At 38.1% G+C, this 20,956-nt stretch overlaps 1 protein-coding gene across 1 annotated transcript; it reads right to left on the bottom strand.

Moving 5' to 3' along the window:
• Positions 1–12,309: 12,309 nt before the first annotated feature.
• Positions 12,310–20,329, bottom strand: LOC134678245 (melatonin receptor type 1A-like). Its single transcript, XM_063536716.1, has 3 exons — positions 20,143–20,329; positions 14,405–14,574; positions 12,310–13,866 (listed from the first exon to the last, which is right to left on the bottom strand). The coding sequence occupies exons 1-3, from the start codon at positions 20,312–20,314 to the stop codon at positions 13,162–13,164; spliced, it is 1,047 nt and encodes a 348-aa protein (XP_063392786.1). The 5' UTR covers positions 20,315–20,329; the 3' UTR covers positions 12,310–13,161.
• Between the last annotated feature and the right edge of the window lie 627 nt (positions 20,330–20,956).

Here is a 20,956-nt window from a genome sequence, read left to right as displayed (position 1 = left end):
ATTGCTGCTCATAGAAAGGTTTCTTCTTATATGACCGTATGAGGGGTGTTGTGTTTCTCTCCTTTCCCAGTCTCCGGTTCTGGCTTTGTATCCTCTTTCTCAGGTTTGATAGTAGTAACGATGATTTTCTCGGTTCAACAGGTCTAAATAGATATGATATTGATTTGTTCGAATTTCGGGTTTCGATTCTTTTCGTTAATTCCACGCAGAGCACCAATAATATTGCAAACAAAATTACTATTATAAATAATCTAATCATTTTGTTTTATGAGATGAGATATATGCGCTGCTCTGAGTACACACACGAAGATTTATTAAATCTTTATTTCTTTATTGAGGGTTTTCAACAGGTGCAACACTCATAATGGCACTCGAAAAATACAATGGTCGCAGATGTTGTATACTTGTTGCTTATATTGATTTGTGTTTGTATACAGAGTGATCACTCTGTTTCGTAATTCACCATTTAAAAACATGACACACAATTTACTTTATTGCTATATATTGGAACTTCATAGGTATATCCTGGATTTTTATATCATATACCGTATCCTGTCTACTACTTACACTATAAAACCGTATGGCACTGTGTACTATCTATAATACCCATAATACAAATACATATGTCAAAGTCAATTAAATGTACATATTTAGGATAATAGGTACAATAGTGTTTATCAATCTCTAATAGATGGTCAATTAGTAGGCAATTCAGCAATTAGTTTAATACCTAAATAACCTAAATAGTCAAACTTACCTATATTTTTTTGCTTTCCGGGTACCTAATTAAGCAATGTCTTATGTTCCACTGTTTGTGTAAGTATAAAATAATATGATAATTTTTGATTAATTAGGTATTAACCCAGATAGTTAACCCTAAAAAAACCATACATAAAAAATCTTACTCCTGAGTTTTTTATGATTTTTCGATAGTATAATATCAATTAACCACTACAAAAAAAAACAATAAAAATACCTAAAGGGATGTTAGGTATAACACCTGGTCGGGTTCAATGGGTTAAAATAAAGCTGATTTAAGGTCAATGTGGCTAATTCCGTCCTAGGGTCTATTCCGTCCACGACCGTATATTTTTCAATCGTAGGAAAAAAAAACATTTGCTTTTGATTGCTGAAACTTAAAGCAATCGCTGCTTTGTCGACGAAATTATCAAAGTTGTTCGTTGCTCGAGAAATACGCTAATGGACGGAATAGACCCTATGACGGAATTAGCCACATCATTAGCTTAGATTCTTGGTACCACCATTTAACTATGAATCATAACAAACATTTGTGTTGAACTAATCATAAACTATTTGGTAATGTTTATTTTTCTAACAATGCATTGTGACTATATTGTGACACTGATTACGAATACTTACCGCAGATGACTCCATAGATGGAGCATGTAAGTTTACACACTCATAAACCCTGGTAAGTTTCTGAAATGAGAGTGTACGATACGAGTAACTGTATGGGAGCGGCTTTTTCTGCGTGTCAAGGCAAGTTCAAAAGAAGAGAACTCGCGACGCAGCGGCCGTGTTTTTTACACAAACCTACTACTGTTAGACACCAAAACTGAGGGCCTATCGCGAACCACGTCTAACGTGTTACCTCTCTGTCGCATTTGTAAATTTGTTCGTAAGTGTGACAGGGAGGCAACTCATCGGACGTGGTTCGGTAGGCCCCCTGGTGTGGCCGCATGTAGGTACTTGTAGCTACACGAAGAAATCGCGGAGTGAGCCACGCCTGGAATATGTCTGTATTTTTAGGCATGTATAAAGGTATAGTTCGTAGTTTTGTAACTGAGCCCGAGCTAATCTTATTGTCTATTGTTAAGTAAAACCGCTCCTGCCACGTGCCACAACCACCTGCATAAAAACCTGCGTAATTCGGTTACTGAGTGCCGGCGAGTCGAACACTACAGAACCAGTCTAAAATGTGTCATCGAGATGCGTAATAAAACCGCGTTATCGGAGAGCGCACCTACACTGGTTTTTTGAGCGTTGGACTAGCCCGCGCTCAGGTGTCAAATAGAATGAGTATGACCCCTTTTTGCAGGTAAGTAGCACGTGCGGTTTTACTTAACAATAGACAATAGGATTAGCCGCCGGGCTCTGTTACAAAACTACAAACTATAAACAAAATCTACCCTCAAATGGCTCCTTAAGCTAGTTGAGGGTAGATGAAAACATTAAATGATCAAATACTGTAGGTTAAAGTCTGGGGGCCGATTTTTGAAATTCGACTACTCGGTTTCGTGTATTTCGTTCAATAATATCTCCACTACTAGGCATTTAAATTCTACTAATAGAATTGAAAACGAGTGGTCAATAACACTCGATTCCCAATTTCTATCGCTAGTATTTCAAAAATTAGCATTTCGCCGTTTTCCACCGATTTCCGAATGACGAAATCGAACGATCCAATTTCAAAAATCGGCCCCCAGGTCGTTCAGTGACAGATCCAGGCGCTTTTGTATTTGGTTGGGTAACCAATAAATGTTATAACTACCCGAAAATGTATAAATTGTTTATTTACTTTTATTAAAATACCTAAAGATACAGATATCAATAGCATTGTTGCACTATAGTATTGTTATTTCGGTATACTTCTAAAAAGCAAGAGTGTTTTATGGGTTTTTCTCAACAGGCCGCGTAGCCAAGATGCCAATCGCTAACGCTCCGTAGCGATCGAAACGCAACTGTCACTGTCACACTAATGTGGAAGAGTGATAGAGATACATAATGCTTTTCGTTGTCGAAGCGATAGCGATTGTAACCTTGGCTAGGGGGCCAGGACCATTAACCCGAATAAACCTGACTAGATCCATCCACACGGTAACCATTGTACAGTCAGCAACAATAGTAGGATGAAATAAACGCGCCTAATTCTGGTACTCCACCTGTCCACTTTCTTTATCCAATGTCAGTGCGTCTCACTCTCATTTAAGCAAAATGTGAGACGCACGATGCGATTCGGGAAATGAATTAGACATTCACTAGATATGAAATAGTAACGATATGTGACGTTCCACGGCAAAAGGTACCTTATGGCCGAAATAATATTGGAGCGGCGTTAATAATAGTGCAAGCGCCAACAGCCATAAGGTTCCTTTTGCCGTGGAACGTCACATATCGTTACTATTTCATGTCTAGTGAATGTCTAATTCATTTCACGAATCGCGCCGGCAATACACGTCGGACAAAGAAATTGGATAGGTGGAATAACACCCTAATGGCTCCTCTACACGATGGCCCAGCGCCGGCCACTCGTGCCACTCGCGCCGGCCAATGACGCATTTATGCGTTAGAGGGAGTAAGTGATATTGCTACCTATCTCATTCTACTGCATGACTGCGTCCCTTGGAGTGGCCGGCGCTGGCCCATCGTGTAGAGGAGCCATAAAGTATCTGCCACCTTGGGATACCTATGTAGACGTAGGTAGGTACCCAAAAGTTAAGGGCTATAAAGGTTAATTTTCTTATTTCATCCTTATCCACATGAAAAGATACGCCCTTTATTTGGATAACTATGATTAAATCATTACCTACATGCCCACAAGGTCTTAACTACTGTCCACAGGAGAAAACTTGTGTGTTCATCAGAACATTCAGAACTGTACTGTTTTGTATTTGACCCAGATAAATCTTTACAGTTTTCTTTCAAAATTATTATCTCTACTATTTTTAGGTTTTCGTACCCAACGTGATTTTTTGGCGTTTTTTGCGTATGATGGTACGGAATCCTAACTTCGACTTCGCACCTGGCCGGTTTTGATTTCTACATATTGAGACATGTCTCTCATTGTGTTATTACTGTTATTAGAGAATACTTTTGACGCGTAGTCTGACCCGTTACATTCATGCTGACTGTACGGGCAAGGAATTCAGTTCCAATAGAGTTAGACCAAAAAAAGTCTGCAGTGATTCTGATAGCCCCCGCAGTGCACCTTTGAAATTATGCACCTTCGAAATCAATCTTAAAATTAACGCTGTATTAATCACCACATTTAGGCTTATTTCCACTGTCATGTAGGTGTATACGACACATTTAACGATTTTTAGACATTATTATTTATTACGAAACCGTGACTTAATCAGTTTTATAATACCGGGTGTGGCCTGTAATATGAGCAAAAAATTTAACTGTAGGCTGTACTCCTCATACTGACCAACATTTGTTCAGCGACTTTTAAAAATAACTTGTGGTTCGATTTTAATACACTTTAAAGTTTATTCCAAGACGCAATGTATTGCAAATTGTGTTATGTTTAAGGCGTGACAAGCAACGTCAATCTTAATGATATTAATATGGCGTGGCGATGGCGCCCATTGAAGATAATATAATCTTCATAATAATATCTCTTCTAAATACTTCATAATTTTTAAAAGTTGTTGTACAAAAGTGTCACCGTTTGAGGAGTACAATCTATGTTTTAATTATTTGCTCATGTTATAGGCCACACTCGGTATAACTTAGGTATTTACATACAATTTTAGATTTAAAATGTACTAATTGTGCTAGGTTACATAATTAGTATAATTACTATTTTGTTTAATAAAACATGTGTCGAACAACACATAAAGTCGATTAGCAATGTTTGGCTACGTATTACTGGGTTGTAACGAAATTCATAATGTTGCGTAGAGAGTAACGCCATCTATTGGCGTGTTGTTGAACTAAGATGACAGGTAGAAGGCTTTGGAACGTCAAGAGGGTTCTCTTGGGTGAAGGTAGGCACGAGTTGGTAGTTTTGTCGTTATGTTGGTGGACCGGTCGAGCAGGTGTGCCTGCTTGACTTAAAAGGCGGGAGCGGTGAGGCTCCGTAATCAGACTTGATCGGACCGCGCTAGAGATCGGACGTTAGCCAACCTCGTGCCTAATTCGCCACGTTCCTGAAGGCTTATACCTGAAGGATTATTCTGAAAGCTTATAGAATCCAACGTTTTTTAACCATTTAGCTAAGTGTTTCATTCCAAGTGTTATTTTGATTTCTTACGTGTGATTAGAAGCTTACCTTTGTAAAGAGAAGAAGTGTTGTTTTGAAAAGATGTGAATAAAGACTTGAACGATTTTATGTGATCCTTTTATTTGAGTGCAATCCAAATACATCCCAATAGCGACTAGATATTTTAGTAGGCACTAGTATGGTTAACAAGTCCGAAAGTTTATTTCATGCACTGGTAGCATACTGGGTTAGCTGTGAAGTAATACATTGAGATACTACGCTACGCCCACCCGCCATCCTGTAAATACCCCATGCTGCTGGTGCCATCAGTCATACTTATAATGATCATGTCATTATTCTAATCTTTTTAGTCAAATTAAAATTCCATTTGTAACGGCTATCTCCATTTCGGGCTAGCAATCGCTTGATTGACAGATTTTTTTGTGTGTTTTTTTACCTGTATTTTGTATGTAATTCGACATTAAGAGACCATATACATCTCTTAGTAATTGTAATACGTTAGATTGAATTGTTAGTTTTATTTTATAAAATTGTTGATGTTATTATTTTTGCTTTTATGTAAATTCAATGTTGACGTGTAAAAGTGCCCTTGTGGCCTATTTGCTGAATAAATGATGATATTTGGTTGATATTTGATATTTGATATAACAAGGTGTCCAATGGGAATCTCAAAATAACTGACTTGACAGACAGGAAAGTTTATTGAATATACAGATAGAGAAATACAACAGTAAACACGAAATATTATAGTATAATGACACTATTAGGTAGGTATACCTAGTACATGTTCATATAAATATAAAGCCATATCGATTAATAATTCGAGAATGGTTTTCGCCCACACGGTACCTAAAAATGGCACAATAGGGAATATTACTGCAATGTTCTGCCCCCAGAGTGCAGCACTAATTTGTTTAGTAAAGTTATAACTTATACATACTATACCTACTAGGCCTTAAGCAGTTTTATGACAAGTTTTTAATATGACATTTTTAGCATCAAGGCGGTTTGTTTACAGGTGGCCTCCCGCGAAACGTGAAAATAGAAATTTCGTTATCTGCCTCTCTATCGATCGAAAAAGCACTCTCTATCATCTGATAGAGAGGCAGAGAAAACGAAGTTTCGATTGTCGTGTTTCACGGTAGGCCATGTGATTGAGTTAGTGACGCCGTCTACGCCGAGGTTTGCGTAATATGTACATATTTCCTATTAGATTGGTAGATTGGCCGCAGAAACCTGAAAAATTATACTTTTTAGTACAGTCGCCATCAGATATATCGGAGCGGCCAAGCTGCTCACAAATATCTGAGCACGCCTCTATTGTCAAGGCGATAGAGTGCGTGTTCATATATTATGAACACCTTGGCCGCTCCGATATATCTGATGGTGACTGTACCGGACTTTGCAACATACGTTGCACTCACATTTTTTTTTTGTCCTTTTTAAGTGTAACAAAGGCATCGATATAACAAAAGTACAGTCAGTACATATTGAAAAAAAAAGTTTAAAAGGAAAATTAATGGAATAGTAAAGTTTATTTTATGGTGATAACTGGCATGTGACTATAACACCGATGGTTTCTGAACTTAGTTCAAAGGCCTGAATACTATACAAAAATTAACAAGACCTCTTAGAGATGGTATCTTTACAGTTAATTTTCATTTCACAATTTAGAGTCGTTATTTTAATTTTAATAATTTAGTGAGCGATAACCTTAGACAAAGGCAGTCTAAATTAAATGGAAACTTATATTTAATGGGACATAGAGCAGACAACATGGAAGAGGATTAACTATAGGCCAATCAAGCGTTTTAAGGAATTAATTCCCAGCAAGCTAGAAATCATTTTAATACCTTCATTAGGTCCTAAATTCATATAATCCGAGTTTGCTCCATCCCAGGAGGTGTGGATAAATTTTGGGAGCCTTGGGAGATACATTTTACCTTTGATTGACAAAACTAGTCGATTTAGAAGGAACCCACCGTTAAAATCAATGTCACTACCAGCAAGATGGCTGTAAATCAGACACTGGTAAAAAAATCAGATTGTAACACGATTTTCCAACAAAAAGGAATTCAAAGTGGCGGCCATTTTTTAAAATGTTTGACTACGACTTCATATTAAGGTATATGTCGGATGCTCAGATGTTAATTTTTATCATGATTAGAGTAAATTTTCCGTCCGGTTTTTGAACTACAAGCAAAAAACTGAAAAAGATCAATAGTTATTTGTACAACAAGAGATCAAAGTTTGATATTTCTTCGAGTGCTTATTTTGAGTCCCGTGCAAGCGTAAGATTCTATAATATTATTTATTCTAATTTAGAATCTTGAGCGTAGTAAGGGATACAAAAGCGCACGAGATGTAAATAACTTTGATCTCGTGTAGTACACAAAATTTTTCACCCTAAGCAGTGAGAACATACCTAGAGGGACAGAGATAATAGAACCCAAGTATATCGAACTTGTATTAGACCCCGCATGTTGAAATGACATTTGACTATGAAAGTCACTTGAATGACATTTTGTCTCACTCAGTGAGCAAATGCGATTTTGCTTACTCATACTGTCTCACTAAGTGAGCAAAGTACCCTTGTTCGAGCTGCTGAGGTGAAAAAATTTTTCCACTACTCCTGGAAAGGAGCGAACTCGGATAACGCTAATTTAGAACCAAATGAAGGTACCTATTAAGACGATTTCCAGCTTGATGGGAATGAATTCCTGGAAAAAACTAATTTGATTGGCCTACTACTGCATGAATATGGAGCTATTGTGCATACAGCATTGACGGACATATAATTCGGTTGAGGAGACTTACTTCGCAACATTAGTAACTAACTACTACAGAAACAAATTTTCACAAGAACTGACATTATCTCTAAAACAAGACATATTTTGGAAAACTGACCTTTTAGTCTCCAAATTACTTCAAGAATACATTTTAAAATCTGTCGGGTTTTACCAGCCCACGGATACATCGTAATAAGTACTTAAATATTTATTAATTATCATGACTACAATTAGAATGATAGACTTATTAACAGTTAAAGCATTTGTGCGATGGACATCGGCTGTATAGCACTAGCTCGCACGTCTAAAATCTAATTCAATAGCACGATAGGTAAGAAAAACTAGGTGTTTTGTTGCTGTTTCAGTATGGTCTAAAGCTGTTTTTTTGTAAGGGTAAAATTGTAAGAGATTGTAAGTTACTTCTGAATATTGTAGGTACATACAAAAATTTACGCCAGAATATAAAACTGCACCGAGTGGCATCGGCATGCAATATTTTGATTTACATAAATATAATAGATACATTTAAAAACTTTCAAAAATAAATAGATAAGAAAAAATCTTATAATCAGACTTGAAATGGTCGTTATAATTATATTTTTGTCAGAAAAAGGTTTGTTTTATTCTTAGGCATTTGATGCAGAGTACCTACAGTGAAGATACTTCACGAAAGATCTTTTATTTGGTTATTAATATCTATTAAGTACATTAAAGAGCTATGTAGTATATTTAGCGTATTATAGAAATAACAGTCAACTAAACATCTACATAATTAACCATAGTAGTCACACATAAACTTACCTATATAATTGTGAACATCTAGAAAACAATAATATTAACTATGCGACAGTTATTTAACCTAATAAAATTAGTACCTTTATAAAAAAAACTTGTAAAGTCTTAATAAATAAATGTAAAAAATACGCTTAAAATATACAAAAAAATCTACATCATCTGTAATACTGTATACTTCATAGGCTATATGTGACGTTCCACAGAAAAAGGTACCTTATGGCGGCCGGCGCTTACGTCGCATAGCGCTGCAATAATGATAGCGTAAACGCCAACTGCCATAAGGTACCTTTACCCGTGGGACGTCATATGAGTATATGCCTAGGTAGTAGGTACTACATTTCCCACATTGTGCAAAATATACTTAGTACCGTAAAATCAGGTAGTCCTTCCTCAGTTTTCTATGCATGTAAGTATGTATTTATCTATATAAGTATGTATATCGTCGCCTAGCACCCATAGTACAAGCTTTGCTTAGTTTGGGGCTAGGTTGATCTGTGTAAGATGTCCCCAATATTTATATTTATTTATAGTCCTGTACTATAAATATTCCTATTGATGTCTTATAGTAATTTATGTAATTTAATATTTTGTCAGTGCAATAAAGATTGTCCTTTATAGTCCTTGTTGATTCTTAACGACCCTTTATGATTTGTACTAGTTACATTTATCTTGGAGCTTAGATACACTTATGCTCTTTCTATATTATGTATTCAACATTAATTGAAAAAATACTTATACTTATAACATTATGTGAAAAAATACTTATACTTATAACATTATTTCAAAAAATACTTATACTTGTAAAATTATTTGAAAAATACTTATACTGGTTTTACTGGAACTTGAATTTGGACCAATAGTCGTAAGCTGTGGACTAAGTTTTACCTGATTTTACGGTAGGTAACTATTATTAGGTACCGTATACCGGTACTGTATACTAAAATACCGGTATTTTAGTTAGGTACCGTAAATTAAGAACTGAATAATGTCACACAAGATGAATAAACCACTTACATTAATACACAGTAATTATGTTCTCACTCGTATATTCATGATTGTGACATAAAATAAATAAATACAAACCTTATATATTATAGATATTCTTTGTTGTAGATTGTACACTGAGTTATTAAAATATCAATACGAAATACATTGGTTTATATGTTTTATAACTATACATGTACTTAGTACTAAAACTATGACGTCAATGTTTAAAAGTGGGTATGTATACATTCTGTATTTTATACAAACTTGGGTAGTATTACTTCCGTGTACATAAATTGGTAGCATAAATTGTATTTCATCAAAAATAAGTTGTATTTTGGTTGTATTTTTGGTACGTTAATTTATAACAAGTCAGTTGCATTTGGTTTTTAAACCCTATTATAATATTTACGTATTTGTAACCTAATTTGTTCAAAATTTAAATAGGTAGTTTAATTCAAACGTTTGCATTAACAATACAATAATACCTGACTTGAGTGATTTTTGCTTATATATGTAAGTAGTAAGTATGACTTACGGACATCCATTAAGAATAAAAAACCCATTATTTTAATGAATTGTATTGCATTTCTTAAAGCACATTTAGAGTTTTTAATAAAAGTAACACCGATACAGTAACTATAGTAAAATATACTATGTTTGTGACAAAATTGTACTTCAATTTTTTTTCGGTAAGTTGCTTCATTAAACAAGGTACCATTTTATACGGTTTGCAGCTTTTGCAGTACCGTATGTAACTTATGCTTAAACACTTAATTTATTTTCTATAAAAGAAGCTTCCGCTTTGAGACTATTTTATTTATTACATTATGTAAAAAAATATATAATAGGAGTTGGCAAGAGTTTTTTTTATATATAGTATAACATTTAAAAAAAAAAAAACATTTAAGTAATATTTGGTTCACATGCCAATCTAGATTATATTCAGCCATGGCTCATGTCAATCTGCCGAATCAAATTGGCCCCTGTAATATGTTTGAACCTTGATGGAGAAGTTATATATGTTTATACGGTGTGTTTTCTGTAACAGGGGCAATAAATGAAACTGTAGGCTGTACTCCTCAAACTGACCAACATTTGTTCAGCACCTTTTGAAAATAACAAAATAAAAATTAAAGTTTATTCTAAGACGCAATGTATTGCAAATTTTGTTATCTTAAAAGCGTGACAAGTAACGTCAAACACACTTATGTCAGCGTACATTGAAGGCAATATTTATTTTGTATGAAAAAGAGGAAGTCTAAAGGATTCATAATTTTAAAAAGTTGCTGAACAAATGTTGGTCAGTTTGAGGAGTACAGCCTTTAGTTTAATATATTGCTCCTGTTACAGGAAGCACCCTGTATATGTCGGCGGCCGATCGTAAGATCAGGCAGAGCATAATTTTCCTGTGTAATGTTTTGACGATAGTCACATTAAACCAATATATAGGAAGGATAGGTTCGTTAGATTGCTTCAGATGCCCGAAGGGCAAACTGCCCAGAAATAGGAGCCCGCAGGGAATGAGTTAAAGATATTCACGTTTTACGATATGCCTAAGAATTTCACGATATGCCTGATCTTACGATCGGCCGCCGACATATACATTAATGTATTTTTTTGTTGTTGTGATCGCATAAATATGTATATAAATAACTAATAGAGCTATTTTATTTAAAGTTGGTTTACGAGTATAAGTACCTACTATTATTGTTCAGCTAACCAGTCCAGCAAGTGTAAATAATTCAAAATTTAAAAACCTTCTGAAACGTACAACGTACCTAATAAAATAATATTTAAGAAAATATTGTGCTTGACAACTAAGTAATAGAGAATATTGTTAATTTAAGTTTTCCACGCACAGTACAGTATAGTACCTACGTATTGTGTAAGTACCTACATAAGTTTAACATCGAAGCATTAATGGCTCCTATACACGATGGGCCAGCGCCGGCCACTCCAAGGGACGCAGCCATGCGATAGAATGAGATAGCAATAGCTCCCTCTAACGCATGGTTTGCAGTGCGCTTGGAGTGGCCGGCGCTGGCCCATCGTGTAGAGGCGCCATAAGATTTGTGTTGAGATTGCTACAAGTAGTAAGGTGGTGGTACAGTCACCTGCAATAAGCGCTGGTGGCCTAGCGGTGATAGCGTGCGACTTGCAATCTGGAGGTCGCGGGTTCAAATCCCGGCTCGTACCAATGAGTTTTTCGGAACTTATGTACGAAATATCATTTGATATTTACCAGTCGCTTTTCGGTGAAGGAAAACACCGTGAGGAAACCGGACTAATCCCAATAAGGCCTAGTTTACCCTCTGGGTTGGAAGGTTAGATGGCAGTCGCTTTCGTAAAAACTAGTGCCTACGTCAAATCATGGGATTAGTTGTCAAGCGGACCCCAGGCTCTCATGAGCCGTGGCGAAATGCCGGGATAACGCGAGGAAGAGGAAGAAGAAGAGACAGTCACCTGCAATAATATGTTACACAATGAAGACCGCTAAACTATGTGACACGATCTTATTTGGAGAGCCATAAGAGCGTGTCACATATTTTTGCCGCCTTTGAAGAGTAACATATTATTGCAGGTGACTGTACTAGGGCTCGACATGCTAATGCCCAATAGACTTCTATTGACAATGACTTAAGTTTCAAGATGACATGTACTGGGACCGCGTCGAGCACCAGTACCTACCACCACCTTAGGTACCTACGGATGTCATTCAAACAGCTCAGAAAACAGAAGTTTATGTAAAAAAGTTATAATATCCTAGATTTTAAACTATTTAGGTCTGGCTTATGCTGCTTTTTAAATTAGAGTTTTAAAAGACTCAAAATATAAATTGGAATAGGTACCAAGTCTTTCTTCAAGAAAGTTTGATTTTTGAATGATTGGGTTTAGTGTTCAGTCTTAACTTAGCAGTAGATTTGGACATTTATTTACAAAAGTAGCATCCATATATATGTAAATACATATGTATCCACATTAGGACCCAAGTAAATATACGAGTAAATATAGTTATTTACACAAATACGTCAGATAATTAGTTGAATCTTTCCGATCTAGTCAATGACCGTAAAGATTGATTATTTATTGTTTACCTACAAATCCGCCGACGAGGATTATAAAAGTCCACAAATTAAAATAAATACTTATTTAATTTGTCAAATACTAAAACGATAATAGTTTTTTTGTTTAAAATAACAACAGAAAAAGTAAAAGTGGCGCGTCTTATGCTAACATATTATTAAACATATACAGACTCAACACTTGAAGCTCTTAAACCATTAAAGGTTAACATTTTTGAATTCGTAAAGTATTTACATGTTAATACAATGGGTATACCATTCTATTTTTTTGTTTAGTTTTTTTTATATGTACATTTTTATAAAAAATCCCTTGCTTGCGTTAATGTTTCTCACTTTGTTCTACAATTACCCATTAAAGTTAAATGCAAAAAGAAATTGCAAAAAAATCAGGTATAGTAAAGCTCTGGTGTAGTGGGTGGTCATGGTTAAATTTTAAAGCCTTTTTACGTCAAGCTCTGAGCTCGACACTTGTCAAAACCTATCCAAAGTAGAAAGATGACCACCCTCTCAAGCCGTCGACGAAATCAGCTTAGAGGCATCATAATTCTTGCGTCTCCCGGGACGATGACGCTCCGCGCTGAGGGCTGTTGGCGTTCATGGCCTGGTGCATAATGTGCACCCTCACATCACCTACAGCCTTGCACTCCAAAGCCCGCCTGTGCCGACCGGCGAACGACCCGGAAAGGGTGCTTTTGCAGCAACAATAATTGAACAAGTGCGCAAAAGCACGCCTGAAATGTCTGTCCATGGATCCGTAGAGAAAGCTCGTGACCACAGATCGGAAGATGCCAATCCAAACGCTTTGATAGTATTTCGAGTCGGTAGTGTCGGGATACAGATACACAACGACCAGGTATGGGATCCAAGCCGCGACAAACAAGAAGTATGCGGTAATGTTGAGATTGTTAGTCGTTGTTTCAGTCTCAAATTGTAGGCTGCGTTTGTAGTGGTTATGTTTTCTAGCTTTGTTTCTAATCCTGCAGGCGTTGTTAGTGAGACAGAAGAAAATAACGACAAATGGAATAATGTAGAAGATGACAGACGTAGTGACCCTGAAGGTGAAGTTGCCCGCGTGGCTGCGATGGCAGTAGTCGTAGTCGAGTTCCATGTAGACTCCGACGGCGGCGGTGAGGAATGTGATGGTAAAGAGGATGACAGTGAAGAGACCGATCCTCATGGAGATTAGGAATTCGTAGTCTGAGGTAGCTTTGCAGAGTCTGTAGTATGACTCTATCGCAGACATCTGTGGAAGAAGATATGATTTACGACTTGGAACGATTCTATATTCCATGAAATCGTCTGAGGTCGGTTATATTTTTTAACTTTTTTTTAATACACATACATATGTCGATAATAAAATTGTGGTATAGTGTCCACTGTCTATCATTCCAACTTTTTAGCGGTTGTCACTAATCAATAACACGAAGTGAAATTGTATCTACCGTACATGTATTGATCTTCATGGAATTCGGAATTATGTACTTACTGCTTATAGAGCTTAACTTCATTTAAATAAGTAGGTACATACTACATACTTATCACAAATCGCACACGATCATCGGTGACGTTAGAGATCATTAACACGTTCACTGTCTGCCCCAATCATAATTGTTAAGGCTTTGTAATAGAGGCTTGTCATGACCCATATTAGGGGCACGGACAGTGAGGGTGTCAATCTACGGTGATTATTTACACAAACAGATTATTTACCGATAAACACCACACACATAAGGTAAACGTACTGGAGCACTAGTACGTTTAGGTACCTCATTCGTACTCACCATGAAGAATAGACTGTAGCTATAAGTCCCGGCCTCGGTGACGAACTGGAGGGCGTAGCATACCGGATCCGTGTCCCATTCGCCGGACAGCAGTACCACCGCCGAGGTCGGAAGCACGGCCGTGGATATCACCAAGTCCGACATGCCTAAGCACGCCATAAACACATATCCTGCCGACAAAAACCTTCATTTAAACTTACCACGAACAAAATGCTGCAGCTGTCGGCTTTGGTTACTAGCCGGGCGGGATATGATACATACCTACATTTCTTCTGTTCGAAAGAATGCTAGTCACAAGTGAACGCTCAAGTCTATTTACCTTAGAAATATGACGTTGTCATTAAGGTGGTTCGCTTTTCATACAAAATTCAATCAAAGCTCATTAAGTAACTACACACTATTAGTACACAAATATTTTCGCATTTATCTTCTTTCGAATATTCGTTTGCGCGAAATTAACAGGAAAACAATGTTTCATACAGAAATCATGCAAAAATCATAGTTAACTTTTCATCAATTTTACGTATGTGTGTGTCACAAATGTCGTGTACAGATACATTTGCGACGTTGCCATTCCATTTCCGACGTTGCCGGGCTGACCACGGCTCGAATTTGGAGTGCCGTCATGTTTAGTGCAATTTTGTTGACACTGATATTTGACAGGTAGTTAATTGACCTAAGCGAGAAGTTCGTCAGCTTAGCTAAGAACTATCATGGCGTGTTATGCAAACAGTCGCTTTTTTGCTTGCAAACGGAAGATTCCCGGTTCGATCCCCAGTCATTGTATGCTGGAACATAACTTTTTGTATTTTTGTTACACCTAAATTTCGTATTGTTTTTTTATTTTTATTTAATTTTTCTTATTATCATAAATCGATTATTAAGTATGGGCTACACGTATTGTTTTATTTTTACAAAGATAATTAGTAATTATACTCTTCCTAATCTCTCTGATTTTTACAATCAGGACATCTTCACTGCAATAAAAACCGGGCAAGTGCGAGTCGGACTCGCGCACGAAAGGTTCCGTGCCATAATGCAAAAAAAAAAACAAAAAAAAGCAAAAAAAAAACGGTCACCCATCCAAGTACTGACCACTCCCGACGTTGCTTAACTTTGGTCAAAAATCACGTTTGTTGTATGGGAGCCCCATTCAAATCTTTATTTTATTCTGTTTTTAGTATTTGTTGTTATAGCGGCAACAGAAATACATCATCTGTGAAAATTTCAACTGTCTATTACGGACTATTACGGTTCGTGAGATACAGCCTGGTGACAGACGGACGGACGGACGGACGGACGGACAGCGAAGTCTTAGTAATAGGGTCCCGTTTTACCCTTTGGGTACGGAACCCTAAAAAGTAGTGTATAAAATTTCCTGTGGTTAAAAATAATGGATTTTGTCTATGAATGAAAAACACAATTATTACTATAGTTTGTTTTTTTTAGCATTAGAAATAAGGTAAACAATCTTGACGTGTCTTTTAATTGAAAAACACATTTTAAAAATTAGTTACGGCAAATATGTAACAATTATAAATCTAATACGATCATTTATATTCTTCTGCTTTCATAAGTAATCGTTTTTGATTTTTAAAAAACCTGATAACACTGAGTATGTGGGGGAAGCGCTGCTGGCCTAGCCGAAAGCAATTCGGAGGTCACGGGTTCTAACCCCGGTTCGTACCAATGATTTTTCGAACTTTTGTACGAAATAGCATTTGATACCTACCTATTTACACCCCGATACCTATTTTTCGGTGAAAGAAAACAATGTGAGGAAACCGGACTAATCCAAATAAGTTTACTCTCTGGGTTGGAAGGTCAGGGCAGTCGCTTTCGTAAAAACTAGTGCGCATGCCAATTCTGGGATTAGTTGCCAAGCGGAGATTGAATATCTGGGAGACCGACCAAAGCTTAGAAAACATAAAAACTCAAAAATGCGCGTTTTCTCATAGACCTAGCTAAGAGATCAAACCCCTTATAGCAAATTTCATCGAAATCGTTAGAGCCGTTTCTGATACCATCCAAATATGTATATAAATAAATAATTATATATATAATAATTGCTCGTTTAAAGGTAAGATAACACAAAGGAGAAACGAAAAGAAATTACCTACTCGCACCAGTCTTGAACCCCAATCCTCTTGCACGTATTTCCACGAACATACCGTTACGCTATTGCAACATACTTACGTTGTGTGAAATTGTCTACTACAAGGATCACGGAAACACTGTTTGCATGTGTGAGTAATAGTAGGAAAAAGCGTGACAGCAACACTCCGTCGAATTAAAAAGGTGGTTTTTGCACAATGAAGTATTCAATGTTTATTCTAATAGTTCAATATTTACTTAAAAAGTGCGCGAAACATACTTTTAAGTATACAAATACCAAGACCATTTCACAAAAAAATAAAATCTGAAATTTTGCAAAAGTGGTGCCATCTAGCGAGAGTTAAGTTTTGAGTAACCTAGGCGAACCACCTTAATACTATAACTTTGTTCTATCCATGCTGGTGCAGCTATCTTAGACGGACTTTAATTTTATTGTGAAACCCCAATAGTCTTTTTCAATCTCGAAGTTTTAGACTGACACACAATCTTGAATATCGGTTCTCGGTATTAAACTTTCGTGAGACATATTTTAAATTGTTTATACGACAACGGTTTCACTCACTTGAATTTTTAGTCGCTATTGGCGACATGTTTCGGGCCCGTCGGGGGTCCTTCCTCAGGCTCGAGTGCTCGCGGCGGCTGCAACTCGTGCACTGATCGCGCCGCTCGCCTCGTCGCTCGTTGCGCGCGCGCTGACAGAGCGGGGGCGGGGGGCGCGGTGCACTCCGCAGCCGGAGTTGTCAGGTCAAGGTCTGGTAGGGCGGCTGCATCGACTGGCATCAAGCACACTGCACTCACTATGTCCACGCGATCGTCACAACGCACATCCCGCCTAATACCAGGAATTATAGGCTTCCATGCAGGTGGCAACATCCAGCCTCCGTCTCGATTGAAATTAGGTCGGCGTCCAATTTCAATCGCCTCGCGAATCTTACGCGGCACAAAACATTTCTCCCGTACTAGTAATCTCGCTCTATCGAATCGAATGAAATGGGACGCGCCTGTATCGTACGCGTGCTCTGCCACCGCTGAATTCCTGGTATCCATGTTCTTTACGCTGCGTATGTGTTCCGACAACCTCGTGGAGACATTCCTTCCAGTCTCACCCACGTGGTATGGTCATACCAAGGTCAGACAGATGCTGCGCTCTCCAAAGGACAAGGACCCGCTGGGGAACCCGGGGGTATACGAGATACCTTGTGACTGTGGTAGGGCGTACGTGGGTGAGACTGGAAGGAATGTCTCCACGAGGTTGTCGGAACACATACGCAGCGTAAAGAACATGGATACCAGGAATTCAGCGGTGGCAGAGCACGCGTACGATACAGGCGCGTCCCATTTCATTCGATTCGATAGAGCGAGATTACTAGTACGGGAGAAATGTTTTGTGCCGCGTAAGATTCGCGAGGCGATTGAAATTGGACGCCGACCTAATGTCAATCGAGACGGAGGCTGGATGTTGCCACCTGCATGGAAGCCTATAATTCCTGGTATTAGGCGGGATGTGCGTTGTGACGATCGCGTGGACATAGTGAGTGCAGTGTGCTTGATGCCAGTCGATGCAGCCGCCCTACCAGACCTTGACCTGACAACTCCGGCTGCGGAGTGCACCGCGCCCCCCGCCACCGCTCTGTCAGCGCGCGCGCAACGAGCGACGAGGCGAGCGGCGCGATCAGTGCACGAGTTGCAGCCGCCGCGAGCACTCGAGCCTGAGGAAGGACCCCCGACGGGCCCGAAACATGTCGCCAATAGCGACTAAAAATTCAAGTGAGTGAAACCGTTGTCGTATAAACAATCGGTTCTCGGGTCTCGAATCCTAAATCTCGGATCACGGATCTCGAACCTGTACTGCAAAACGTAATTCAAGACCAAAAAAGTAAGAAAATGTTGCCACTTTTTACTAGCGCGTCTTGTATTTATGTAAAAATAAGTAAATAAAAGTACTTTATTAAATTGTAGGAGTAAAATTACTAATAAATAAATTATCTTAGCGCAATTATTTATGAAAAGGAATTTACTATTTTACAATTAATTTATTGCAGTGGCAACGTTTTCTTACTTTTATTGGTCTTGAATTACGTTTTGAAGTATAGGATCTCGGAATTCGGACCTCGGACTTTGAATCTCTAATCTTTAATCTCAGGTATCGGACATCGGTTCTCGGATCTTGGATTTCCAATCCTCAAACGTCGATATCGGACATTATGTGAAGACTAAATTTCCAACAAAGAAGAAAGAAACCCGCGTATTAGAGGGTTGAGTTGGGGCAGCGGCGCTGTAGGCTGCTGCTACTTATTTAAGTCATACACCATAGGGTAATTCGCCAGTAGTTAATTAGCCACTGTTCGTAATTGGCCACCCTAAACTAAAAATGAATTCTATTCACCTATAAACAGAATTCATTTTAGTATGTATGTATTATTAACTGGCCATCCTTCAATAACTAGACGCCGTACACTAAAATGAATTCCCTTTAGAGCTTTCATTGTATTATTCAGAGAAGAAACGTTTTTTTGAAATGTTTGGACCATTGGTACAGTCGCCATCAGATACATCGGAGCGGCCAAGGTGTTCACAATATCTGAACACGCACTCTAACGCCCTGACAATAGAGGCGTGTTCAGATGATTGTGAGCACGTTGGCCGCTCCGATATATCTGATGGCGACTGTACTCGTATATCAATGTAACACTTCTATTGCAAGACATTATATTGTAGGTATCAACAGACCAACACTGTCTAGCGCCTAATTTAAATGACTAGCAACGTTTATTCTAGATGATTTATATTATAACACTAGGCGCGACGAATCATGGTCATTTTAAACAAGTGGACCTTTTTTGAACACTACACTCTCTTTCAAATTTGGGTTGTTTTGTTATTTCTACTTTTTCGAACCTGAAGAATAAAAGTGACCCAGAATTTCCATAAATTTTGCCATCCTTTCATTTCGTTGATAGTGACCAAATTGACACAAAAGATAATGTAGTGTAGTAAATAGTAAACAAGGTAGTTAAATTTTCGTCCCGGATCGTACGTCTGTTTCCCCGACATATTGACATTATAGACAGCCTAGACAGGTGAGTCTACTGTTGTTTTCATGTCAGTCGAGTGGATCGGAAAATGAGACGCGATGCAACATTTAATTTATGCGGCCATTTTCGTACCCCAGGTGGACGGGTGCAATTTGGTTTAACGTTTTAAAATTTCGAGGACAAGAGAAACTTACTAGAAGGCTAAATATAGTCGGTCAAGCAAATATTGTCAGTAGAAAAAGGCGGCAACTTTAAAAAATGTACGCGCGAAGGGTTAAGGGGGGAAGGGCTTTCCTGACAAGATTTGCTTGACCAACTATATGTCGATAAAATTATGACAGTAGATAGCACTTTTATCGCGGCTCAACTCGCTTCTCAATGTCACTGTTAGTGGTAACTTACCGATCTTGTTCAGGCCAGGCTCAACGAAGAAGGAAGCTACGAAGAAGCCGTTCATAGATACACCTAGAACGCTGTATAGAACCGTGAAGAGCAGCCAACCAAGCTTCGGCCACTCATGGCTGAGCATGACCGGCGAATACACGCGGCTCAACTCGCTACTCAGGTTCACTGTTAATGGGAACTTACCGATCTTGTTCAGGCCAGGCTCAACGAAGAAGGAAGCTACGAAGAAGCCGTTCATAGATACACCTAGAACGCTGCATAGAACGGTGAAGAGCAGCCGACCAAGCTTCGGCCACTCATGGCTGAGCATGATCGGCGAATACACGCGGCTGAGGTTCGCTACTATAGCGGACATCTTGTCGAACCAGAGCATGTGGTTTTCATCTGTAACAATAACAAAAATAAATGTCCACATTTTATCTATTTATTTAATGTTATTGTCATACTGTTACTGTTATGTGTACAGTCGACGTCAAAGATATTATGTTTACACATTTGCATCTTAAGATTTTGTAATAAGGCGTAAAATGTAAACATATCTTTGACTGCGACTGTACATACAGGTGGGGATCGTAATATTCATAAATTTCATTATAGCAGTGGCAGTGTGGTTGGTGCAACTGGCACTTATATTAAGGTAAACGTACTAGTGCTCGACATGCTAATGCCCAATAGATGACACCTTGCTCACACCTCTATTGACAATGACTTAAGTTTCAAGATGACATGTATTGGGACCGCGTCAAGCACCAGTGCGTTTACCTTATATATGTATAACAAACGTCGGTCTACCAGATATTATCATTAAAAACCGGCCAAGTGCGAGTCGAACTCGCGTTTCTAGGGTTCCGTAAATAAGTCCGATTCACGCTTGACTGCACATTTCTAATAGGTTTTCCTGTCATCTATAGGTAAAGAACTATTTTGTGTATTTTTTTCAAAATTTTAGACCCAGTAGTTTCGGAGATAAAGAGGGGGGGGAATGGTCATTTTTTGG

The sequence above is a fragment of the Cydia fagiglandana genome, chromosome Z (genome assembly GCF_963556715.1).
Source record: "Cydia fagiglandana chromosome Z, ilCydFagi1.1, whole genome shotgun sequence".
NCBI lineage: Eukaryota > Metazoa > Arthropoda > Insecta > Lepidoptera > Tortricidae > Cydia > Cydia fagiglandana.
The sequence above is the reverse complement of the archived record's forward strand: the minus strand, read 5'-3'. Positions and strand labels throughout refer to the sequence as shown.